General features: G+C 53.1%; 1 protein-coding gene across 2 annotated transcripts in view; it reads right to left on the reverse strand.

Annotated features, from left to right (window-relative positions):
- Positions 1–77: 77 nt before the first annotated feature.
- Positions 78–26,325, reverse strand: part of SYMPK (symplekin scaffold protein) — a 36,900-nt gene continuing 10,652 nt past the window's right edge. For both annotated transcript variants that reach the window (XM_064293849.1, XM_023543180.2), the window contains exons 9-27: positions 24,676–24,915; positions 20,658–20,812; positions 17,403–17,553; positions 15,694–15,898; positions 14,802–14,952; positions 13,480–13,715; positions 12,193–12,274; positions 11,739–11,852; positions 10,540–10,687; positions 9,483–9,643; positions 8,265–8,373; positions 7,845–7,945; positions 6,888–6,978; positions 5,653–5,754; positions 2,229–2,416; positions 1,238–1,414; positions 1,000–1,095; positions 398–733; positions 78–242 (exon numbers count right to left, since the gene is read on the reverse strand). In XM_064293849.1, the coding sequence (XP_064149919.1) occupies positions 102–242; positions 398–733; positions 1,000–1,095; positions 1,238–1,414; positions 2,229–2,416; positions 5,653–5,754; positions 6,888–6,978; positions 7,845–7,945; positions 8,265–8,373; positions 9,483–9,643; positions 10,540–10,687; positions 11,739–11,852; positions 12,193–12,274; positions 13,480–13,715; positions 14,802–14,952; positions 15,694–15,898; positions 17,403–17,553; positions 20,658–20,812; positions 24,676–24,915 (2,984 nt within the window). In that variant the 3' untranslated portion in view covers positions 78–101. The remainder of the gene's footprint in view (positions 243–397; positions 734–999; positions 1,096–1,237; positions 1,415–2,228; positions 2,417–5,652; positions 5,755–6,887; positions 6,979–7,844; positions 7,946–8,264; positions 8,374–9,482; positions 9,644–10,539; positions 10,688–11,738; positions 11,853–12,192; positions 12,275–13,479; positions 13,716–14,801; positions 14,953–15,693; positions 15,899–17,402; positions 17,554–20,657; positions 20,813–24,675; positions 24,916–26,325) is intronic.

Below are 26,325 nucleotides of genomic sequence, written 5' to 3' on the forward strand. Positions count from 1 at the left end.
GACCGCACCTACGCCCCGAGACCAGCGATTATCTTTTTATTTTCCGAAAAGCAAAGCCCCGCCCCGCCCGCCCGCCCACACCGCGCCCCTCCCAAGCCCGGTCAACTGTTTCCCTTGATCTCGGGCTCCCCGGCTTCCTCGGTGGCTGGGCTGGGGGTCTTCACGGTGTCTTCTCCGGCAGGGCCAAGGGTCTGGGGGCTCCGCTCCTCCTTTGCGGTCAGCCCACCCGCTGCTGCTGCCTCCTGGTGACAAAGGGAGCTGGTCAGTGATAGGGCAGTCCCACCTCTCAGCTTTCCTTCAGGCCCTACCCTCACCAGCTTGGGAACCGAGCGCACAAACATCACCCGGGGGCCCTGGCTTGTGTCCTCCTTTGCCTCTCTGAGGCGACCGTTTCTACCTTGGGTAAGGGGCCCTCAAGACTCGTGTCCAGGAGCGCGGCTTCGGTCAGCCCCAAGTCATCGTCCTTGCTGATGAAGATGGCGGGGGTCTCGCACTCGGACCCCTCCTCCCGGAAATCCATGGCTTCCTCGGGTGGGGGAGGGCCTGGCCGTGCCGAGGAAGAGGAGGCGGCGGAGGAGGAAGAGACCCCTGCTCCTCCCGGCTTCAGCTTCTGTTCCTCCTCCAGCTGCCGCTTTAGGGCCTTTTCCTGGGCCAGCCGTAGGCCGATGAGGTCCTGAGGGGGCCGGGGGGCTGGGGCCGGGGCCGGCGCCAGGGCCAGGGGTTCCAGGTCATCCTGGATGTGGGAAGGGGCACAGAGATGCGCAGCTTGGGTGAGTGCTGGGCGGACCCGGCTGCTCTCAGAGTGGTAGGTGGGGAAAGAAGAGACTACGTGGGCTGGTGAGAGGGCGGAGGTAGGCGGATGGTAGGGGGCAGGGCAGCAGCAGCTTCACTGTGGCCACAGGGAATGCCGAGCAGCTGTCCCCCCAGCCCACCCCTGAGCAGGAGCATCCTCTTGGGGTGGGGAGGGCGTCGTGGGAGGGAGGGCTGCAGAAGCCTCACCTCTTCCAGGGGCCCCGCAGGTGCCTCCTTGGCCTCCGGCTCCTGCTTGCCACTGGCCTCCAGGATGGCCATGATGGAGTTGGGGATGTGTGCTTGCTAGAACAGGTGAAGAGCAGGATGGGGCACTGTGGGGAGCTCTCGCTGGGGACCCCTCTTGCGCACCCCAAAGCCAGGGACCTGTAGCAGTGCAGGGCTCCCCTCTGGCCACCCCAGCCAGTCCCTGAGATCCCTGGGGTACCTGGTGGGGTGTGAATGAGCGGACATGGGCCAGCAGGGGCTCGCGGAGCTCAGGGCACTTGTCAAATACAGCGTCCAGCTGCTGGGGCGGCAGCTGCAGGATGACCTGGAAGCTTTGGGGCTTGGTGCGCTGGCAGCACTTGATGAAGCCCTCCCACACCTTGGGGTACTTCCACACCTGGATGGATAGGGGAGAGCGGCTGTGAGGGAGGTGGGCAGCCCCCCAGCCTCAGAACCTGGCGAGAGACTGTGCCAGGAAGGGGCCAGAATGGGGCCCTGAGGTGCCAAAATCCCCACAGTCACAGAGATCATAGACTCTTCAGGCTCCATGGCCTGGCCTCCTGCTGGGCAGCCTCCTCTTCCCTCAACCAGGCGCTGGAGAAGGAGGGTAATTGGGAAAAGGGCAGGAGTGTTGAGAGCTGTCCTCTCACAGCACTCTCGTGCTTTGTGAGGACACGGCACTGGGAGGGGCACTGGGAGGTCGAGATGGCCCTGTCACACAGACAGGGCCCAGGAACGTATGGGGACTTGTCTGGGGTCCCATAGGTGTTAAAGAGGTGGAACCGAAACCTGAGCCCAGGCCTGTCTGTTCCATTGTAACCTCGGGGCCAGGTACTGCACAGTGGCCACCTGTGGGCCACATCCAGACTGGGGCTTGCTTTCTGTTGCACCGAGGTATTTTCTGAGAACCCAGAGTTGCAGCTTCTCTTGACAAACTGGGCCATCCTCCAGTGCGCTGTGTGGGGAGGCAGCCATGCCTTTCTTGGGTGCCTGTCTCTGGAGTCTAGCACCTCTCTCACCCCTACACCAGCACTCATGTCTCTACCCTTTAGGTGTCTGAACCCCAGATCCCTGGGCCCTGCCTTGACTTGGCAGGAGGCAGGGCTGAGGGCTGGGCAGTCCTGGAGAGCCTCCTCATCCGGGCTCCCTCTGGGGTGGGGGAGGGGAGGAAGGCAGAGGCTGGAAACACCCACATGAGGATGGGTGGTTACCTGCTTCATGATGAGGCGGGACAGGATGTTCATGACGAAGCCCCCCAGCCGGGGATACATGGTCAGGGACTGGATGACGGTCCTCATGAGCAGCATGGGCAGGGGGCTCTGCTCCATCAGCTGCTGCATCACCACGGCCAGCACCTCCGACGTGTACACGTTCCGCTCAGCGAAGCACAGGTTGGTCGCTGTCAGGAGGCCAGAAAGCGGGCCTGTCCTCTCTGCCCAGCTGTCCCGAGAGGTGGGAGCCCACACCCTCCAACAGCCTCAGCCTTGTGGTCTGCCCATGAGGGAAGCCCCAGCCCTGACTTGCTGAAGCTCCTGACCAGACAGGAAGACACCCCTGCCCAGCACAGGCCCTCTTCTGAGGGGATATTGGCCCAGCCCTTGGAAAACCCCATGCTGAGTGCAGTGGGGAGACCCTGGCCCCTTCTCTTTGCGGGACAGCCCTCTCAAAGGCTGGTGGGAGGGAGACATTGCCAACCCCCGGAGACCCATTCTGGCTTGACAGGGGTGGGACAGTCCCTCCCCCTGGGGAGGACAGGCAGCTGCTGACTTCCTTAAAACTCCACCACAGGGTAAAGAGATGTCTTGCCACCTTCAGGCTGTTCAAGGGACTGCCACTCCCCAACCCTGGCCAGGCCAGAAGGCTTGCACTCTGCCAGGATGATGGGGAGGACACCCTGCCTAGGGTTATGTAGGGGATGCAGAGACGGTAGAGTTGAAAGGAAGGAAGGCGCAAGAGAACGAGGTCTGGGCCTAGGATGAGCACCCCAACTCTGTACCCAGGGCCGGGAAGGGAAGGGCCCAAGGAGGGCTGGCACCACACAGCAACCAAGATGGGCAGACCAGGGCAGGCCTTGGGGTCTGTTCCCTCAGGAGTGAGGAGTGGTACCCTGATTTCCTGTGCTAATGGGAGACCCCAGGAGTTGCCTCGGGACCCCTTATTCCCCAAACACGACTTGCCATGTGAGTGTGTTGGCCAGGAAGTCTTTATTGAGCCAGAAGAGAGGCCCCTGATCCTTGAGAGGCAAATTGGGAGCAGGATGGGGTGGGAGTGCCTATAAGGAATGGGAGGACCGGAGCGGGAAGCTGGGGGATTGAAAGTATTATAGAGAGGCAGGCAGAGAGCAGGCTGGGGCTCTAGGCCAAAGGGGCAGAGGAGTGAGAGTGCAGATGGTGAGGACTGTGCCAGAGACAACCTGCCAGAAAGCCAGGAAGCACCTCCTCTTCCTCCTCACAGGGGGTCACTGGGCCCTGCCTGCTCTGCCTCTTCATGCTTCCAGAACCTACCTCCCCTCAGCTCTCTCCCAGGCCCCCTACATAGTTCTCTAAGCCATCCTCCACTCTGGGGCCTCTAGAGATCAAGTCTACCTGCCCACCCCTGTGGCCTGAGACCTGTGTGGTTTCCTACTGGCTCCAGGCTCACTTCATCTCTAGATCAGGCCCCTGCCCCAAGCCCTAAAATCCAGCCAGTTCAACCCTGCATCCCTTGACTCTGTAGTTGTTATTCCTTTCTCCTGGACCATCTCCTCCCTGCCAGCTCACCCCTACTCATCCCTCAGTGGGCTCAGCTCTGGTGACTCCTCCAGGAAGCCCTCCCTGATGCCCCACACTCAGGCTGTCTGGCACCCCCAACCCAGGCCCACCCACTCTGGTTGTCACTGTGTGGGTACAGGTCTGTCTCTGCGACGGACTGTGAGCCCCAGGAAAGCACAGACAGCAGCAGGACAGTTTTCTTAGTTGACCAGCAGAGCACTGGGGCAGGTCTAGTTACAGAAGCATTCACCACAGAGAGGGGGGCCTCTGGAAGGTGTGAGTGCCAGGAACGCCTGTGTATACATGATCAGGCACTGGGGACTCAAGGGCCACACAAAAACACTGGGCTTTTGTCACCCTAGAACTTCGAGTACAGGGGGCTCCTAGCACAAGCAGGACTTGCTGTAGTACTCGAGCAGGAGAAAAACATATATGTGCTGGGAACAGGAACAGGCCAGACTGGGGAAATGAATAGCAGGTGGAAGACTGGCTGGAGGGCTGCTGAGAACTCAGCAGGGATGGAGGCTGTGTGTGGGCCCAGGGAGAAAAAGGCCATGCTAAGGGCTCCTTGTGAGAAAAGGATGGGGCAGGACTTGCTGACACCTCCAAGGCCCGTGTGACCCGCGGCAAAGCCCTCTCTCTCCCTGGGCCTTGCCTCTTCCACGTACCATGGGGGGCTGGGCAGAGCAGAGGCTTTAGAGCTGGGTCCGAGTGGGCTTTGTGAGGGGTACCCATGAGTCCCCTAAAACTGCACACAAACTGTGTGAGCATACTGTTCTTGGGAGTGGGTTCCTAACTTCGCTCTGGGCGCCCAACAGACCACACTCCAGGACTAGCACTTTCCATTACCCAGATCTTAACCTACTGCCCCTCTGTTCAATGTCTTTCCCCTTCCAGCCTGAATATGGACTTGAACCTCTCCCAGTCCCTCTCTTGACCTGACACCCAGTTTCTGAAAGAACTTGCTGAGGAAGGCTAATCAATAGCTGAAGAAGCCATTTCAGGCTAACACGAAACTATGTAGCCACAGAAGGAACTCTTCCTCCTCGTTCTTCTTTTCCAATAGAGGAAGAATCAAAGAAAAGTTTTCTTCTGAGTAGAGAGGGTGACAGTAAGGGCCTCCACCTGGGTGGGAAAGGCTGACCCTGGGGAGAGGGATGGAGGGGAGCGCTGGGGAACTGAGGAGAGGCCTTCTCAGGGCGGCGGTCCCGAGGCCCCAGGTGCTTCATGTAGGTGGAACAGGGACAGCGGAGATTCCAACTCAGGTTCATTTGACTTCAGAGTCTGTATTTTTCCACTACACCACTTAGCAGCTGTGTGACCCTGGGCAAGTTACTTAACCTCTGGAGCCTCTGTTTCCCATCATCATACTTACCAGACTGTGTGGCGAGGGTTCAGCAGGAGCAGGCCTGCAAGGCACTCGGGGAGAGGCTGGCTGAGAATAAACTCTTGGTGAATGACACTACCGTGATACTGTAGATGGCCACAGCCACCCAGAGCTGCTCCCCTGCCTTAGGGCCCAGGTTGGACGTGGACTCTATTCTCAGTCTAGAAGTGCCTAGGTGCACAGCTCTCCGGGTTCAAGTCCCGAATCAATCTGCTTGCCAGCTGGGACTCTAAGCCTGCTCAGCTGTGGGGTTTGCTCCCTCTGTCCCTTGGCCGGGGCTAGGGGAGGAAGGCACGCCCCACATTTCTCCTGGGCTACTCTGTGCCAGTGCCTAGCAGGGCACTGGGTCCTTAGATGGGGAAAGAGAGAAAGGTGGGAAGGACAGGCAGGAGAGCTTTCTGGAGCTCTGAGGCGGGGCCGCAGGAAGCACAATCTCCAACTTGGCGGATCCCAGCGAGGGAGGCCTGTGGGTACCTGTTGTGGGGGACAGCGCCTCACCTTTGATGATAGACTTCATGTCGCACTTCACCGTGTCGATGTTGTGTAATGCGATCAGAAGCTCTCCAGGGTTCAGGGGGGACAGGGCGGAGTTCCCTTCACCTGCAGCGGGTGAGACGGGGGTGGGGGGAGGAAACAGCACAGAAGTTGAGGTGAAGAGATAGGTCCGAGCTCCCCAGACTGGACACAGTGAATGAAGACAAGACTCTTGTCTGCTTAGAGAGGGCCTGGGGACAAAAGGTTGGAGTTGGGGAAGAAAGAGACTGAGAGCACAAGAAGAGGAAGCAGGATGAGAGGACTTCCTCTGGGAGCCTAAGGCCTTCATCTCACTCCCCTCCTTGCCCATATAGGGCTCCTACCCTCTTTAAAGCAACACCAAGCAGGTTAAAGGTATTTCTGTCCCTCACTGGGCTGTGCACCCAAGAGGGCAGGGCTAGGATGGGGCCCCACCCCTGAGTCCCCAGAACTAGCCTCACAGCACATACGCTCATGGGCATTTACTGGACAGGACAGGATGGGGCCAGGCAGTGGACTTGCAAACCATTGTCTGGAACCTTCCACAGCCCAGGGGTCCTGGTGGAGTGGGCCCTGCGGGGAAGGAAGCTGGGGGAGATGGTGCTCGGATGTTGCCGTTTTATGTTCTCAGACACTTGTCCTTTTTTTTTTTTTTTCCCCCAAATCATCAGGTTACCTGTGGAGCTCTAGCTAGCCTCACTCCTGCCCTGGTACCAGCCACTGGGGTGTGAGGCAAGGAATCCATTTTTAACTGACTTGGTCATTTTCCTAAGTTGAGTGCTTCACTCTTTCTTTTTTTAAAATGTACCCCAAAGCCTCGTGTCAGACCAAATGCCTGTCATCCACAGCGTGAGGGGCTCAGGCAAGACCTGAAGAAAGGCAGGGGTGGAGCCCGAGGCTGAGGGTGCCTTGGAGGATAGTTGGGTCCTGGACAGGGAGGCACTTGGAGAGGAAACACAGCAGTAACTGGCTCAGCCAGGGGCAGGGCCCAGCACAGATGAAGCCACCGTCCCCACTGCCAGAGGAGGGCTGCCAGTGCTCTGGAGCAGACGTTCAGACAGTGTATCTGGGGGCAGCCCCTAGAGATGGCATCAGCTACCCCCGCACTCCCCACCTCACCTCCTACATGGCTGGGGGTGCGGTGGAGACCTGAGGGAGGAGTCTGGGCACAGGGACCCAAGGGGGAGGGAACTGTACTGGCTGAGTGGGGCATCACCTACCGTGCTGGGTGCCCAGCAGGCGGTTGAAGACCTCTTTCACCACGATGGGGTTGAGTTTGATGAGTTTGGGCAGGGCCTGGATCACCTCTTTCTACAGGGAGAAGGACAGGGGGCAGGTCAGATACACCCCCTCCCCTACAAGCTGCCTCCTCTGCTTGCCCTGGGGAGTGGAGGGGCAGGATCTGGCCACACCAAACCCCTCCAATGCTTTCTTTCTCTCACCATTCCCTCTGCCCCTTGGGGCTGGGCTTTCTCCTCAGCTCACTGGGCCCAACATGCCCCTGTCATGTTATTCCCCTCCTGAGTCCCTCCACGTAGCACATCCCACGGGCCAGGGGAACCACCACACACCCATACTCTCTTGCTGACTACAGATGGGGCCCTAGAGGCTCACGCAAGGCCCCACAGCCGTTAGGGAAAAGACCTGGTCAGGGAAGGACATGCTCAAGGGGAGGGGCTCACTACATGTTTCACTCAGGCCTCAGGATAAGATGGGGGAGAGAGGCACTGTGATCCTCATTTTGTTGTTAGATGCTGTTAATTTCGACTCACAGCGCACCCACATGACAGAGCGGAGCTGCCCCATAGGGTTTTCTAGGCTGTCATCTTTACTGGAGCAGTTCTCCAGGTTTTCCTCCCACAGAGCTGCTGGGTAGGTTCGAACCACCAACCTTTTGGTTAGCAGTCGAGCGTTTACTGCGCCAGCAGAGCTCATCTGCAGATGAGGGAATGGAGGCTCAGGGAGGGTAAGTGACTTGCTTGAGGTCACAGAGAAGGATGAGGCAGAGCTCATAGCATTCTGGGGTACCTCGGTGTTGGGCGCTTCTAGGATTTCGGACCAGAAGCTAGATATCATCCCACCTTCTCTTTTTGCCTCTGGCTCAACTACTGCAGGAAGCGAGCTGATCTGCTGCTGGCCCTGTCCAGCGAGGGCAGTGGGGCGTCCCCGCACCCTACCTTCTCCAGACCATTGAGCACGGGGATGAGGAAGCGGACGTCAGGCAGGCGCTTGTGGTATAGGTCCCGGACTCGCTTCACCAGCTCTGGGGAGGGAGGGACTGCAGGCAGAACGAGAGGCAGGAGGACAGGTGTTGGGACTTGGGGTGCGTACTAGGAGGGAGGAGGGATGGGGTAGGGTGTTGGGGGGACACCTCAATTTCAGGTGTGTTTTGGCCCTTGGTTTCTCAAATGCAGTTAGCAACACACTGTTCAAGATGGAGAAACGGAGGTCGAAAGATGGGGAGAGACCCACAAGAGGCCCACTGATCTCGGGACCCAGTGGTTCTCAGCCCCAGGTCATGGGAAGGCCAGGCAGGGGTGACTGTGGGCAAGGCCAGGAGGTGAAGGAAAAGGATGGGGAGGCTTCCTGGGGGGCACCTTTGTCTGTGAGGCTGTGCAGACATCGGGTGACCAGTGTCTCCGCCCCTTTGGGACAGTTCTCCACCAGCAGGAGCAGCTCTGGTGAGTTCATGCCCATTCCTCGGATCTACAGGTAGAGACGGGGATGAGAGGGGAGGCCTGGGGCAGGGGCTGCGCAAACAGGAGGACAAAGGCACCCAGGATGAGGGCCAGGGTGAGAGCTCAGGGGAGTCCAGGGTGTCAGGGGCAGGGTCGCTGGGGACACAGGAGCGTCTTGTCTCTTGCACCCAATCTCACTGGATCCAACCTCATCCAGCTCCTTCCTTTCTCTGCTTATAACCTGACCTTGTGCCTCAATTCCTTGGTGAAAAGTCTTCTGGTTTCCCCAGGCATCAGTGACCCCTGCCTGCCCACCTTTCATGACACCATCACCCCAGCTCAGCTGCAGGCTCAGACCAGGGCTTCCAGAGCCTGCCGGCCTTGAGCACCAGACACAGGGCGGGGCCTGGGTACTGGACGCTCACTTCTTCCTTCCACAACAGACATTTAGGATCGTGACTGAGGCCGACAGCTCTGGCCTCTAGGAGCTCCCAGTTCATGAGCTCACTTCTCTATAGGCTGTAGCTGGCTCACCCTGAGCATGGGGAGAACCATCTGCTTCACCCTCACAGCAATCCTACTAGCCCCATTTTACAGGCAAGGGTGCTGTTGAATCTGGGTGGCAACGTTCTCTCCCTGTTTATGTTTGAAATGTTCGAACATTTCTGTAATGAAAATGTCTCAGGTAGAGACATAAAAAAGTGGTTTCAAATCCTGCTGCCGATTGGAAGGGCAGTAGTTCTGAATTCCGGGTGCAAGTCTGTGAGTGAGGTGCTTCTCATGGTAGAGGGTGGGGGACCCTGCAGCTCCAGGGACGGGAGAGGAAGGACTTCTTGGAAGGCAGCTAAGGATTCCCATTAGCTATGCAGGGAAGGCCGGCAGCTCTTCACCAGATCCTTGCAAAAGCCTGGGGGAGCTGAGTTATCACCCCCGGTTTACTGACGAGCTCAGGGTATGAACCCAAGTCTGGCCAACTCCAGGTTCTTATCCACCAGGCGCCCCATTGTGTTCCCAAAACTGATGGACATGAGGGCATCCCGTAAGGTACAGAGCCACTCAGCCCAGGGGTGGCCACCCTCCCTGCTGAGCACATGCTGAGGTGGAGAGAGCGAGCAGGGAAAGGGCTCGGGGCCTCACCGGCTGCTCGATGACTCTCAGCACTGTCCGCTTGATGTCTGCGATGGCCTCCGTGTACACAGCCGCCAGCTCGTGGATAAGCTTGTGGTTCTGAGGCAGGAGGGCCAGGTAGAGGTAGAGACACTGCTTCACTGTCTCCTCGGTCCAGGGTGCGGCCACCTCTGTGGGCAGGGCAGGGGTCAGGCTGGCCCCCATGTTCCTCCAAACCCCTCCAGCCCCCAGTGTCTGCCAGTTCTCGAGAGGAGGGGGCAGGCAGAGGAGGGGGCCAGAACTGGGATGCCAGCTGTTCTGGGGCAGGCCGATCCCACCCCAGGGTGATCATCAGGACCCTCCCCGCTCTGAGAAGCCTCCACACTGAATTCCCACCTCCTGTCTTTGACTTCCAATCCAGCCATCTTCCTCGAGTCAACTCTGACCCTGTCTCTCTGCTCAGAATCCTTCCCTGTCTGCCCCGTGCCCTCAGGGTAACGGCCAAGCTCCTTGCCTGTACTACCTGCGTGGCCCTGGTTGGGGAGCCCCTGCCTGGCTACTCGCTTGCTCTGGTCACACTCAGCTCCCCAAGACCCCCACAGTTCTGAGCCTTTGCACATGCTGTTCCCTTTGCCTGGAATGCAGCTTCCCAACTTCTTTTTTGTACCCACTCACCCTGTGGGACAGGTCTCCTGTATTCTCAGAACCCTGTGCTTCCCTGTCCCAGCACTGGGCCCCCCCATTTAATGGTGCATTTACTTGGAGCCTGGGTCCCCCCATCTGTGACTCTAGGGCACTCGAGGTTTTGCTGAGAAATTAGACACCTACCTGCCTATCAGGTCCTGGCTCACAAATCACCTTCTCCAAGAAGCCCTCCATGTCCCCCAGGCTAAGCTAGGTGCCCCGTCTGGGCTCCCACAGCCCACTGGTTCCCCATCCCGACCCTGCTGACTCCGCCTTTGTCATCTAGTTGTCTTCCCTAGTGGTCTGGACCGGCTCGGCACCCATTCATCTCCGCTCCCAAAGCCCAGCCCCGAGCCTGGGACGTGGCAGCTGCTCAGTACCATCTGATGAACCTGCACCAAACCTGTGTCCTTGTCGGCGCCAAACAGCACAGACGGCGGGTTGGGGTGGACCAGGAGCTGCAGGTAGTTGAGGGCGAATTTCTCCACGTACTCTCGCAGCTGCTCCTTCTCGTACATGCGCTTGATGAAGAGCAGGGCCTGGGAACGTACCTGAGGGGAGAGGGGCGCGATGGAGTCGGGGTGGGGAGGCGGCTGCTCTTCTCGGCTTAGACCTCGAGTGTGAAAACAGCCAGAGCCTGAGGAAGGCCCCAACCAGGCTGAGGTGCCTGTGCCCAAGGCTGCCAGTAGCTCAGGAAAGGACAATCCAGGCCTGACTCACGTCTTCAGGAGCTGGCTGTCCACCTCTTTAGCGTATCTCCTATTGTTCCTTGCCTTGCCTGCTACACTCCCCCCAGACCAAGCTTCCTCACTTCCTAAAAGTGACACACACTCCCTGGCTTTGAGACACAGCACAGGAGCCTTGGCACATCCCTGCCTGGAATGCCTGTCTGCCACCACCACTTCTCCAAAGCTGGCTAAATCCTGTGTCACTCAGCCATTGCCTACTGGCAGCAGGAAGGGCAAGGGCTGGTGGTGTCACTGCTGAGTCCTCACAGCATAACAGGGCCAGGGCCAGGGCAGGAAGGCACACTCAGTGACACAGGATACCAGGGTAGGAGTCTGGCGAAGGCTGGAGGAGGGATGGGTCAAAGCTCCCCAGTCAACCCCAGCATGTGCTGTTCCCTCTGCCTAGAGAGGTCCTGGCTCACACATCCCCTCCTCCAGGAAGCCCTCCTTGAACCACCTCCCTTACCCATACCCCAGCTGGATGGCCAGACCTCTCCCTGGGGCTCCCGCAGTTCGTGTGCTCGTGGGCTAACAGCACTGAGTACTGTGTTCTCGCTCTCTGCTGGGGGTCAGTTCCCAGCCCAGGGCCAGGCCTTAAGAGCTCACCACACTGGTGGAGCGAGACCAAGAATGGGCTGCCCTTCCTGGGGAGGGGTGTGTGTACACTGCAAGAAGGGGCAAGCACAGCAGCCCTAGTACCAGCTGCTTCATACCATTGCAAACTGGCGGGACAAAAACCCCAACTCTTGCCAGAAGAAACTTTCATGGGGGCATGAAGAGGCTGGGCTGGACGATGAGGATGGAGAAAGGGTTTCGTAAATAGCTGGCTTGAGTACGGCCCAGCCCGGACAGTGGCGGCAGGCCGGGGGATCACCTTGTCCTTCTCGTGGGAGCTGAGGTCTAGCAGGACATGCAAGTACTGGAACTGGCGGGACGGACGCTTGAAGATCAGGTCTCGGAGAGTGGACATGCCCAGGTAGGTGCGGCTCTGTGGGAGGGCGAGGGGTCATGAGCCAGGCCTAGCATCCCCACCATTATATTCCCACCATTCAGTCTGCCCCAGACCCACACCAGCCAGAGGGCTGGAGGGAGTGTGAGGAGATGGGATGACACCAGAATCCAGTCCACTCGCAGGGTGCCTTGGAGATCTGTCTGTGTTGCCTCCCTTCTGTCTCCATTCAGATCTGGAACCTGGACAAAGGGCCCGGTCCCTCAAAGGGCCCCTGCCAGAAGGTGTAGGCTGTGTACCCTTTGTACCCCCAAGGGCAGGGCCCTGTCCCCCAGCTGCTGGGCACCCTGGTGGAGAAGCCCTGCAGCACCTTCCTCACCTCATCCTCGCAGTACTTGCGAATCACCTCCAGGGCGCTCTCGGTGATCAGGGGCGCCTCCAGCACCACCTTGGTAAAGATCCTGCCAGGGAGGGAGGGACAAGGAAAGGCTGCAGAGAAGTGGTCCCTAAAGCCAGTCCTGCTGACACCCAGTAGCTCAGAGCAGGCAGGGCTCTCAGAGATCGCCAGCTCAACCCCCAGAGCAGACTGGCTGCAGAGTCTGGGTGACAAGGGTTGAGACTTTGCCTCCCTGCAACCCAAATCCTCCCCTCTGTAAAATGGGATTCCTAACTATTCATTTAATACAGATTCTCTGAACACAAGGCTCTGTTCCAGTGGTTGGGAACTGGAGGTGACTAAGACAGACAGCATCTTTTTCCTTATGGATCTTACAGTCTAGAGAGGAAGGTAAGCAGTGAACAAAGAAATCAATGTAAAATGTCAGACTGTTTTAAGTACTTTGAATGAAGCAAAAATGGGAGAGGACCATGATGGTGGGATGGGGAAGGACATGGCCAACTTGGATATGGTGGCCACAGAAGGCCACTTAGAGGCTAACATTTGAGTAGACATTGGTGGATGAGAAGGAGCCAGCCATGCAGAGTGGGGAGGAGAACATTCCAGGTAGAGAGAGAAGTAGGTACCAAGTCCTTGGCATGTTCAAGGAACAGACAGAAGGCCTGTAGGGCTAAAATTTGGGGGACAGAGGGCAAAAGAAGAAGCTGAAGAGGTTGGTAGGAGTTAGATCGTGCAAGGCCTCAAAGACCTTAGCAGGGAGGCTGTATTTTATCCCAAGAACGATGGAGAACCCTGGAAGGTTTTTCTCAGGGAAATAGCAAGGTGGGATTTACATTATGTAGTATCACCTGGGCTGTGTGTGGAAAATAGCTGGGTCAGCTGGAGACCAAGAGGAGTGAGGAAGCTGGAGAACCGATCCAACAAGGGATGGGGATGCAGGGAAGTCAGTCTTCAAAACAAGCCGAGGAGGAAGGCCTGTTATTTATCGACAGGAAAGCACAGGCCCAGGAGCTAAGTGACACGGATCACACCAGGAGCAAGAGGCAGACCGGGGGACAAGCCCAGGGCCGTGCCCAAAACACTGCCAAGCACCTGCCTCCAGAGAGGGAGGTGGGGAGAAGAGAGACCTGGGCGGGCACATGGAGGACCGGTTGGGGGTAGTGATGCTAGAAACTGGAAGGGGGAGAACAGAGGAGAGAGATTCTTGGGGATAGGAAGGTGAGACCAGGCCAAGGCACCCCGGGGGAAGGGCAGGGACTGCCCACTCACCCATCCTTCTGGTCCGGCTTCTCCTGCAGGCCAGAGAGCAGGCGCATGAGACAGTCCTCGTACTTGTCCAGGCTGCCCGAGGGGCCAGCCGCCAGGTAGGAGTTGTACTCCTGGTAGAGCCAGGCAAAGGCCAGGTCAAGGCGGGCCCGTACATCCTCCAGGATGAAGGACAGGACCTCAGCCTTTAGGCCTGAGTCAAACTGCGTCACCAGGCTGGCCAAGATCTTTATGCGCACCTGGGGGTGGCGAATGAGAGTGTTGGTGTGCGGGTGGGCACTGTCGGGGCACCACACCATCGCTCGCTGCAACTCTCCCTGCCCAGGCTCAGTGACTGCCAACCCATGGTGGAGCCCGGCCCACAGCAGAGCCTGGCCCTGACCCAGTGTTAGGGAGAGGGCAAACTGACGAACCTTAAGCCCAGCAGGGTTCTGTTTGTGTGAAAAAATGAAAGAGAAGAACAAAGCAATCATCACAGAATAAAAGGATGAGTTTCTAGGCGTACTCTCCATGTACTTAAGCGCACAGAAAAAGATCTTAGAGGAATCCCATAATTCGTGCACTGGTCGGCTCTGGGGAGGGGGCTGGGATGCAGGGGGTGGCCCAGGAAGACTCACTCCATCTGTACTGCCTGATAATAGTTTTTAACAGAGTGTGTGCATATGTTGTAGCGTGCCATAGAGTCGACTCCGACTCACAGCAACCCTGCATGACAGCGGAATTGCTCCAAAGGCTTCCTGGGCTGGAATCTTTATGAGAGCAGACTGCCATGTCCTTTAGTGGGATGCCTGGGGGGTTAGAACCACCGACCTTTTGGTTAGCAGCTGAGCACAAAACCATTGCACCACCAGGGCTTCCTTATTTCATACAGAAAAAACAAACAAAAACTTGTTGCCATCAAGTTGATTCCAATTCATAACTCTTCGGTATATTAAAAATAAACTTAAAACAATGAGGGAAAAAGTCACTTGACTGAGATTACAAAGCCAGCAAGTGGAAGAAATCAGGAATTAAACCATGTAAGCCTGAAGCGAAACTATGAGGATGATGACAGTGACAACCACAGAATCCCAAATCCAGAACCGCAGCAGTCGTCACTTGCAGAGCTCTCCCTCCCGGCCCTGTGTTAAGAGCTCATGTGCCTCTGAGCATTTCCTCCTCCTCCTCCAGTGAGGAACTGCTGCTATTGCGTTGTCTACAGAGGATGGAGGGAGGTGAGCCTTGGACAAAAGCCAGCCCAAAGTCTGGAGTAGGTTTGACCCAGGGCCCGCCTCTTCATTTGGGGAGTGGGACCAAAAGGACTGGTTGGGGGGCAGGGGGCACACCTGGGCCGCACCGCTGCAGGCCACGGCCTTCTCAGCCCGCAGGATCCGCTTCACGGCACCTAGCTTCATGGCCTCCACCTGGGCGTCGGTCAAGGGCTTTAGCACGTCGCTCAGACGGAAGATTTTCTTACGCCCGCCTGCACCTGCCAACCTATATGGGAGAGTGGAGACAGGGACACAGTGACTTGGAGCATCTCTTCTGCAGCCTCAGCCCAGGGACTGAGCAGGCCACACAGGGACACCCCTCCCTGGACCCTAATTCCCTAGCGACTGAAGCACAGCAGGGCACTGAGTAGTGATGAAGGAGGAAGGAAGAGGATGGTGTTTTCTAAAGCTTTCAAGGAAGGTTCTATGAGGAGGTGACTGGTGAGGAGACTGGAATGAAGCGAGGGAACAAGACACACAAGTATGTGGGGAATGAGCTTTCCAGCACAGAGAACAGTGCTTGAAGGCCTTGGAGTGGGGACCTGCTTGGCTGTTAAAGGAGCACCCAGGAGGCAGGTGTGACTGAGGGGAAGGAACGAGGGAGGTAATAACGACAATGATGAGAAAACCAGTAGCACCCGTGACTTGTTAGGAATCATTTTAAATGCTTTACAATAATGACAACTTTTAACCCCAAGTTTTCTAACTGTATTATGTATCACTGTGAACTAATTTAATTCTCCCGTGATGCTTGTGAGAGAGACACTATCACAACCCTGGTGGTAGATATAAGAAAGCTGATGTTTTAAATTAAAACAACTCAAGCTTAGTGGTGATGGGATCAGTTCTGGAGTCAGACAGACCCCCCAGTCCAGACTGTCTTCTCTGTCTCTGTCTCTCTCTCTCACACACACACGCACACACACACACGCGCACACAGTCTCAAGAGTCAGGCCCTACAGCTCACCGGGGCTGCGTGACAGGGATGATGGGCTCCGGCCTCCTCTTGGCCTGGGGCGCCTCTTCCTCCAGCGTGGACATGGAGCTCAGGGAGCCCACCACCGAGATGGCTTGGCCCTGGGCTGACAGGCGCCGCTTGATCAGGACACTCTCTGGCTTCACCACCTTCTCTTCCTTGGGCTCCTCCTTGCACTGTTTGGTCTGCTCCACACCTGAGGAAGGCAGCAGAGAAAATGGGCACCGGGCACATCAGCCCCACCTGCTCCCAGCGACCCCCCTCTGCTATCACCTCAGCCTTGCCTCCCAGGCAGCAACCTTAGTCACGGTAACAGTAATGGCCAGCATCCAAGGAGTCCTGTGTGCCAGGCCTCACGCTAAACCCTGTACACACAAAACTGCATTAAAATCTCCACAACACCTTTCTGTAGTGGGTAACCCTCTTATTCCCATTTTGCAATACAACAATTGTGGTTCAAGCAAGAAATGTCATTCATTGTTGGCTAGAGTATAAAACAATACAGCCACTTTGGAAACCTGGCTCAACAACAAATGATATCTGCAACAGTGAAGATAAATAGAAATCAACAACTGGTTCATACAACACAGATGAATGTTGAAAACTTATGTTGAATAAAGGAAGTCAGGCTCACTCTCCCTGATTCCATTTATATGAAGTTCAAGAGTAGGCAAAACTATTCTGATATAGCCATCAGAACAGTGTGGTATCTCTGGAGGTGGGGTATGGTGAGTGTTGACTGGAAAGGAACAAGAAGGAATTTTCTGGAGTGGTGATAATGTTCTATCTTGATGGTGTGTTCACCTTGTGAAAATTCACTAAGGTATGCACTTCAGAGTTATGCATCTCTCTGTACGTAAATCACACCTCAGCAGTACGGTTAACAAGGCTCAGAGAGGTTAAGCAATGTGACCAAAGTCACACAGCTATTAAGTGGCTTAGACAGTCTGGTCCAGAAGCCATGTTCTGTGCTATACGGACTTCTTATACTGAACCCAATCGACACTCCCCAGCCCCCATGTCATCAGGCCTTCCCCTCTCCTATTAATAATTAAAACACACCCCTAGCTACCCCATATGGAACACTCCCTATGTGCCAGGACCAGCCAGTGTCACAATGGTTAAGAGCCTGGGTTTTGGAATCCAAGCCCTGGGTTTGAGTCCTACTTCAGTTGCTCACTCTTGGTGTACCCCTGGGCGAGGAATTGTGACCTCCTCAAACCACCACTTCCTCCTGTGGATGTGGGCTCAGTATCCTCCATGGCATACACTATTGGTCAGTATACAGCATATTTATTATTAAAGGTTCCCTGGAGTCACCGACTTGGGTTCAAATCCCAGCCACACCCACTGAACTACCTATGTGACCTTGGTCTGTCTGGTACCATTCTGAGCCTTGGTCTTCTCATTTGTAAAATGGGGATTATCATAGAATGCCCCACACCCCTCACCTGAATGAGACTTGGTGTCTAAAGGGGGTCTAAGTGACTGGACTAGGATGCAAATCCAGGTCTGTTGGATTTCAAAGTCCAGGGCCTGAAAATACTGAGCACTCAGTCTATGTATGGGACCTGTAATTATTTACACAGACGATCTCACACGATTTTCATCTGCACCACCACGAGGGCAGAATGCTCTGCCAGTAAGGAGGATCCAGTAGCCACAAGTGCCACCTCGGGTCAGCTCTGTATGACACCCACCTGGCCCTAGTCCTGCAGCCGTCATCTGTGTGGCCATGAGCCGAGCCAGGTGCTTGATCTGGGCTTCGGTGCCTGCTGACTCCACCGGGGTGTAGATGGCCTGGAAGGAGGCGGGCATGGCCTCGGGCAGGTATACCATGCTGATGAGAACCTGCGGGGTACCCAGGGAAGATGAGTCTTCCTTTAATCGTTTACTCAACAAACATCTGCTCCATGCCCAGGCTAATGCTAGGGCAATGCCAGTGACTATGACAGAGCTGGGCCTGCTCTTACGGAACTCAGACTACCAGGGAAGTTAGACAGGAGATGAGTAATGACAAAACGTGCTGCGTGAGGGGAAGCGCAGGCTGACATGAGACAGGTCAGAGGGCCAGGGAAGGCTTCGGCTCCCCAGGAGAGAATTGAGGGGAGGCTGAAGTCTTTTTTAAACCAATCAACAGTTTAGCTTAACTAGTACAGAATATCTGCCTTGAGCATTGTGCTCTTTTAAAGAACTATCTCTATGAGATCAAACTGACAATAGCAGCTCAAAAGGTTAGATAGGAAGCTTAGGTGGTAGTGAGTTTATGTCAATGGGGGAGGAACAATGTAGAAAAGGAGAGTGAGAATGGCTGCACAACTTGAAGGATGTAATCAATATATTATGAATTGGTTGTGTCCCCAAAATGTGTGTCAACTTGGCTAGGCCATGATTCCCAGTATCGTGTGATTATCATTTTGTCATCTGATGTGATTTTCCTATGTGTTGTAAATCCTACCTCTATGATGTTAATAAGGTGGGATTAGACGCAGTTATATAATGAGGCAAGACTCAATCTATAAGATTAGATTGTATATTGAGTCAATCTCTTTTGAGATATAAAAGAGAGAAGCAAGTAGGGAGACAGGGGACCTCCTACCACCAAGAAAGCAGCACTGGGAGCAGAGCATGTTCTTTGAACTCAGCGCCCTGCACTGAGAAGCTCCTGCATCAGGGGAAGATTCATGACAACGACCTTCCCCCAGAGTTGACAAGGAGAAAGCCTTCCCCTGGAGCTGGCACCCTGAATTCAGACTTCTAGGCTCCCAGACTGTGAGTGAATAAACTTCTGTTTGTTAAAGCCATCCACTAGTGCTCTGGTATTTCTGTTATAGCAGCACTAGATGGCTAAGACACAATGTCACTAAATTGTACATGTAGAAACTGTTGAATTGGGGAATGCTCTGCTGTGTATATTCTCAACAAGAACAACAAAGAACTGAGGGGAGGCAGGAATCAGATTGGTGTAGGTGAAGTCTTGAAGTGGGTTAAGTGTTCCAGGTACAGGAATAGCATGGGGGAAGGCTAAGAGGCAGCAGAGCATAGAAAGAGGTGCAGTGAGAATGTAACATGTACTGGGAAATGACTGAAAAAAATGTCAGTATCCTAACAGACCACATCCTCTGACCACAACGCCATGTCTGCCAGGAATTGGTAAAAGATAATTCAAAACTTCCCACACATGTGGAACTTTAAATATATACTCTAAATAATACCAGTTAGAACAGAAAGATAATGAAGACACCAAAAACCAATATGTGCAAGAGGCAGCTAAAATGGTGCTTAGATGGAGAATCGAATCCTAAATGCTTATATTGGAAAAGGAGACTGCAAACGAATGAGCCAAGCATTTAACTTACAACGTCAGGGAAAAAGAAAACAAAACTCAAATGTAGTAGAACGAAGGAAATAAAGACAAGAGAAGTCAAGCAGAAAAGGTTGCAAAAGATTATCCGCAACTGAAAGCCAGTTCTCTGAAAAGGCTAAAAACAGGGCAACCTATGGCAAGTCCATCAGCAGAGGCTTGCGTGCTGCGAGGATGCTGAACAGGTTTCAGTGAAGCTTCCAGAGTAAGATGGACTACGAAGAAAGACCTGGCCCTCTGCTTCCAAAAATCAGTCACTGAAAACCCTGCGGATCACAGCAGTCCAACCTGCAACCCGTCATGGGAATGGCGCGGGAACAGGCACCATTTTGTTCCGTTGTGCATGGGGTTGCCATTAGTCAGGGGTTAACCCGACAGCAGCTAACAAAGCAGAACTGAACCAAAAAAGGTAAGGACACAGTATTAGGAACAAAAAAGACCACGTTACTACAGAGACAGCAGGTATTATAAATGTAAAAAACAGTATGAACACCTTTAGGCCAATAAACTTGAAAGGTGCAACTTGCTAGAGTGTGCCGAGGAGAGAAAAGGTAGAACAAGTTAACGGAAGCACGATCACACAGGGCCTACTGAGGCAAGTAAAAGTTAAATTTTATCTGGAAGCAAGCTAGAGAGTCATGGCAGGCTTTAGCAGTGGACTGTCACGGTTTGTGCTTCAGAAAGATCCTTCTGGATTGGAGGCAGTGAGACAGGCAGGGGAAAGCTCTAGGTGACAGAGGGTGGGGCCTGGGCCAGGCCAGGGTGGGGATGGAGGAGAGGGGAAGGATCAGGTGAGGACGGCAAAGAGGATGGCTTCTGGCTGTGGAAATGGATAGCTGGTGTGCCAGGTAGAACCCAGGAGCCACAGGCCTGTGGAGGAGGGTGGGGAGAATGTTCACAAGTTTAGTTTTGACAGGTTAAGTCTGAGGTGCCTGTGAACATCCAAGGGGAGGTCAGTCCAGGAGGTAGCTGGACACCCAGGCCTGGAGCTCACCAAAGAGATGTGAGCTGGAGGGAGAACTTCCCACATCCTCACGACAGTCATTCCACTCCATTCATGCCGGGCTCAGAGAAGGAAAGGTGGGATGGCTGCCACCAAGGACAGGAAGACTACCCGATGGAAAGGTCTGGGCGCTGCTACAGCCAGAGGACTGTATCATACACAGACCCTCGGGCCTGCACCCTCCAACTCAAGCCAACAGAGCAGGATGTTTTAACAATTTGATGAATGCTCTGGCCACCCTCCCCACTAATATCTAATCCCATACCACTCAGCACAGTTTATGGGGTTCATGACATCTCCACTCTCATTGGTAGATACTACCTTAAAGAAGAAGAAAGAATGGGGGTTGGGGTGAGTGGGTGTGGTCAGGTACTCAGACCACACATAGAGGGACCATCATGAGGGATGGTGGTCCATTCAAGGTTAGGAGGGCCCACCTGGACAACCCTCCTGGGACTAATGACAGAGAGGTATTTAGAAGTCCAGTGAGATCTGGAGGAGGTGGACAGTGTGGACCAATGGCAGGGGAAAGGCGTAGGAGACTCTTTCCTCCCTCCCTGGTGGGAAATGGCCCCCACTGGTCCTCACCAGATTGGCCACATTGTCGGGCGTCAGGAGAGGCTGCAGGAACTCGGCTGTGATGTCTGTGTCTGACTGACCAGAGATCTGGGCTGAGGCCTTTGAGGTCCCTGATGGGCCTGGCTCCAAGTCTTTGTCCTCGTCGTCTTCCCCCAAGTTGGGCTCTGGGATGGGAGAGAGAATCAAGATGCTGGCTCCAGAACAAACAGCAGCCTTTCTCTCCTCCTGGGGAGCCCAGGTGGTCCCTGCTTCCAGCCAGTCTCAGGAAACAGAAGCAGCGCGGTAGACAAAGAACGGGTGGCAGCCCTGGCTCTGCCTTCAAATCGCCATACAACCTTGGGCAATTACCTGCCTCTCTCTGAGCCACAGTTCTCCTCCTCTGGGAAATGGGAATAAGCCACACCTGCCCTGGTGATCACACTAAGCTCCGAGAACACAATATTATTAACGCCTAAAGGTTAAATGGAAACCCTGGTGGCGCAGGGGCTAAGTGCTACGGCTGCTTACCAACAGGTCGGCAATTCAAATCTGCCCGGCGCTCTTTGGAAACTCTATGAGGCAGTTCTACTCTGTCCTACAGGGTCGCTATGAGTTGGAATCAACTCGACAGCAGGGGGTTTGGCTTTTGGTTAAACGTTAACTACTAATTTCTCAGAGCTTTATTGTTTAAAAACTTCCAACTTTGAAACAGTGCTCAACTCCACTAGGAATCAGGGAAATGCAAAATAACGAAGTATTTTTTGCCTGTGTGATTCACAAAAAATGTAACAGTGGGTAACAGCAGCTATCAAGGAGGAGTGTTGCTTAATGGCTACCTGTTAGTTCCTTGTGGCTATACAGAAAGGAACCTTCTGGAAGGGCAATTTGACAGTCCACTCAAATTTAAAATGTGCATATCCCCTTGCCACAGCAATTGCACACCGAGACATCTACCCTGAAGACGCGCTCGCATCTGTACATACGGTAACGTGTACGGGGAGTTCACTGCAGCACCGACTGCACGGAGAAATGGCACAGGAGCTCCGACGTAGCAAATGAGCTGAATACAGTATGGGGACGGAAAGAAACCTAATGATTTGAACTTTAAAGAAAAAGTTTTGTGTACAAAGGTGTTCCTTGAAACAATATTTATTAAAATGAAAAAGCTGAAGCGTTCAATAGGATAATGACTTAAGTAAAATATGGCAAAAAATATGAAATGTTATGCAGCCATTTGTTAAAGTTGGCAACACATATAATAAAGTTTGCATTCACCAGGGGCATAAGCAACTCAACTGAAAAAGGTTGAACAATCCATTAGAAAAATAAGCAAAGACTATGAATGAACAAGTAGCCCTGGTGGCACACTGGTTAAAGCACTCATTTGCTAACCAAAAGGTCGGTGGTTCAAACCCACCAGCCGCTTCGTGGGACAAAGATGTGGCAGTTTGATTCCGTAAAGATCTACAGCCTTGGAAACCCTTCGGGGCAGTTCTACCCTGTCCTACAGGACTGCTCTGAGTCAGAGCAGGCCCCAGAGCAGAGGGTTTGGTTTTTGGTTATCAACGTACACTTCACAGAAGTGCAAATGGCCAGTAAGTGTGAAAAGATGAGCTGATCCAATACGTCTGAGAACGCGAATTCAAACCAAGAAGACCCAACTCACACCCACAGGTGTGTTGGATGTTCAGTGCCGGGGAAAATGGGAGTAACCAGGGGCAGGGAAGGGGGCTACACACACCCTACTGGTAGGACTGTAGACTGGTGCTTTGGAAGGCAGACTGGCAAGGGCTATCAAAAAATGCAGGCGCACCCAGCAGCAACGAGACCATCTTGAGTAGATCTTGATTCCTGAAAATACTCCCTACTTAAAGAAGCCAGGGCTCCTTAGAGAAATGGCTGATTCCAGGGTCGGGACAAGGGAAGTACAAGATGAGTCTAGAATGTCTGTTCTGCCAGAACATAAGAAGATGCTAGAAAAGAACTGATGGGACCTGTTAAAGGCACAGGACCAGTGCAAAGGCTCCTACTGGCTAAATATGGGGTACTCTGAGCATTAAAATAAGCAACCACAGTAACAAATAACCCAGGAGTAAAATTAGAATCCATAGTCCATACTGTTTAATAAATAAAGTGGGGATAAAGAAAGCTCTTCCTTATAGCAGAATGCCAACTAGTAAACGTAGAAGGAATAAAAACTCGTCACCGAGTCTGCTCCAACTCACAGCTACCTTACAGGACAGAATAGAACTGCCCATAGGGTTTCCACGGCTGTAATCTTTATGCAAGCAGACTGCCACATCTCTCTCCTGTGAAGCAGTTGGTGGGTTCGAACTGCCGATTGTGCGGTTAGCGGCTGAGCACTTAACCACTGCACCACTAGGGCTCCTTGTAGAAGGAATAACAGGAAATCATCTTTTTGTAACTACTGCAGTAATAATAGTCAAACAAAAAGCATCAATGGATGCTAAAACCAATGGGTGAAGTCTGAACAGGTTATTTACATAGTCTCAAAGCATCTCCCCACCTTACTTATTATTTACAAAGGAAAAAATGGTACTTTACACTAGAGGAACCTGGGGGATACCACCTCAACTAAATGATCCAAGTTAACACCTCTGATACTGAGATAAAGTGACACCACATGTCTCCCGATACCATGAGCTGAGGAGGACAGGGCTTCATTTCTGTAGTATTCCTGCCAAAAGCCTATCACCTGAGTCTGGTCAGGAGGAAAGGGCAAACGCCAACGGGAAGACATTCTACAAACACCTGTCCTGTACTCTTCACCACGCCAGTGCCAGGAAACACAACTGCCAGCTGAGGAATTGACCCAGCAGACTAAGGTGTGGGATAGCTTAATGCCAGGTGCGAGCACGTCTCATGAAGGGCACACAGGAGGTTTCTGTACTGATACTGGTCTTGTACCTCGTCTGCAAGTTTAAAATTACTTTACAACAACAAGTTTAAGGAAAAACAAAAGGAAAACGGGCGGGGAAAAAAATTTTAAAAGCACATACCCTTTGCCCCAGCAATCCTACCACTGGGGATTTGCTCTGTGACTAGACACACGAGATCACTGTATCACACAATCTTCTTAATTAAAAAAAAAAAAAAAAGGACACAACTTAAAAGTCCATTAAACACGGGACCGGTTCAAGTGGTCCACACACACTACAGAGTGTTACCCCACCCTTAAAAAGGTTGCTGGTGCGTGTTTTGGTATATAAGTTCTCAACACGATTAAAAAAAAAAAGAGAGACAACAGAAAGGATGCAATAGATTTCTATGTGCAGATACAGGAGCGCCAAGGTGATTACTAAAAGAAAACAAATCAAGGTACAGAACATTCCTCTTCATAGGCTCAATTACAGAAAAAGAGTTCCATCCCCACCTCATTCCTTACGCCAAAATACTTGTTTTTTTCTAAACAAAAAAAATGATTTATAAATGTTCTATAAAGAAACATGAGTGATGTTTTTAAAAATTAAAAGAACTTTATAACCATTAAAATATTACTTTGTGGCAAAAAATACTCAAAACACCTGTTGAGGGGGTGGTTACTTTTTGGGAGAGAGGGAAAAAATGGAAACTGTTTCATTTTATTTTCTGTATAATTTAAATAATTTGATAATTGTTAAATGTATTATATACTTTAATAATGTACTTTGATATATCTTATTACACATCACATTACATAACGTGATTTATAAACCAAACATCCACTACTATTGAGTCGATTTCGACTTATAAGGACCCTATAGGACGGAATTCAGAAGTGCCCAATAGGGTTTCCAAGGCTGTACATTTTTATCGAGGCAGACTGCCACATCTTTCTTCTGCAGAGCAGCTGATGGGTTCAAACTGCCAACTTTTTGGGTTAGCAGTTGAGTACTTTAACCAGTGCACCACCAGGGCTCCTTATGACTTATAATCTAGTATCAATCAATCAATCCATTAATATGAATTCAACTGCTCATTGTAAACGGTAAACATGGCTAGCCCCCGCCCCTCGCCTACCAGTCCCAGACACGGCCCCTCCGCTCACCTAGCTTCATCTTCTTGAGCGTGGAATCAGAGTCGTCTCGTGGCCGCTTGCGGGCATCCTTGCTGGTGGGCATGTTGCGGGCGATCTCGGCCTGAGGTGTGCCCAGGTCCACCAGCAGGGTGGTGATCTGGGCCTGGAACTCCAAGGAGGCTGGGTGCTTCAGCACACTGAGCAGGTGCAGCTTGAGGTTCTTGCGTACGCTGCTCACCTGAGATTTGGCCAGTGTCGGGGGGAGGTTGGCTGTGAGGAAAAAGGCAGAACTTCGTGCTGGGGACAAACCTTCTGGGGTCCTGCCTGTCTCACTTTCCAACCCCAAACTTGGGCAGAGGTCTTCAGATGGGCTCCTAGAAAAGCTCCTCTGGCCTCAGATCTAGTCTGTGCCCTTCCTCTTACACCAGCTGCTTAGCACCCGTGAGAGGTCCCCATCAGTATCATTCAGCCTTAAAAAGGAAAACTCATCCCTCTTGTTAAAGCCTCATCTCCCTCCGCCTCTGGCCTGGAAATTTCAGTATGCCTCCCCTGGGGAGAGCTATGGGGTCCCTGGATGATGCGAATGATTACTGAGCTCACTACTAACTGAAAGGTCGGTGGTTTGAGTCCACCCAGAGGTGCCTCAAAAGAAGGGACTGGTGATCTACTTTTGAAAAATCAACCACTGAAAATCCTTTGGAGTAGCTCTCCTCTGACACACAGAGTTGTCACTGAGTCAGAATCAACTCGACAGCAATAGTTAATTGGTGTTTGGGAGAGGACTATAACCACCACTTTGACCTCTAGAATTTCCCAGCTAAACTGCTGTAACAGTTTCATCGTTGGTCTCCCTGTCACTAGAATGACCTCCTAGCGTCTAGCCGTCACCTTGATAAGCAAGCCTCCCCTGTTCAACAGCCAAAGAGGATGCCTGTACTGCTGCCTGCCCAATACCCAGTCCCTCTTCCTCAGCCAACCACACTCTCATTCTCCTTTGAGGGAAACACCTCATCTCCATTCTCAGTCCAAGTGGCAACCCAGGGGCCAATAAGAAAACCTCCTTCCCTTGGCCACTGTGATTGGTTCAGAGACACGCTCATAATGTCTGTTTGGCCAATCAGAAACAATGAGTATCAGCCCTGAGACTTTTGCTGGAATGCCTGGGAAGGAGACACTCTCTTTCCCCTGGGGTTGCTAAGCTGATGTAACGGAATTCTGGAGCTACTGGGGGCCATCTCTGCCACACCAAGGAGGGAGTCAGAGAACGAAGACAATGTGGAGAAAATAAGAGCCAAGAGACGGAGAGATCCATGACCTACCCGCACTCTTGCCTCAATCTGATCCCCCCTCAGAGTTTGCAGTTTTCAATCACAAAAGTAGAGAAAATAGTATAATGAGTCTCCACGTCACTATCAACATTTTGTTAATCTTGGTACATCTATCCTCCCTCTCTTTGCTTTTTTTTCTGGGGGATGGGAAGAGGCTAGACTCTTTTAAAGCATTTGGCATACATCGTGTTATTTCACCCATACATCCCTCAATATTAAAGCCAGTACTGAACCAGTTTTGTCACATGCAACCAAAAGAATCTTGTCTAATACAGAAAAGCCTTCCTTGTTCCCCTGACCTGCTAGATTGATGACAAATTCCTCAGTCTGGCATTCAAGGGTTCACCACCTA

This window comes from Loxodonta africana, chromosome 11 (genome assembly GCF_030014295.1).
Source record: "Loxodonta africana isolate mLoxAfr1 chromosome 11, mLoxAfr1.hap2, whole genome shotgun sequence".
Classification (NCBI taxonomy): Eukaryota; Metazoa; Chordata; class Mammalia; order Proboscidea; family Elephantidae; genus Loxodonta; species Loxodonta africana.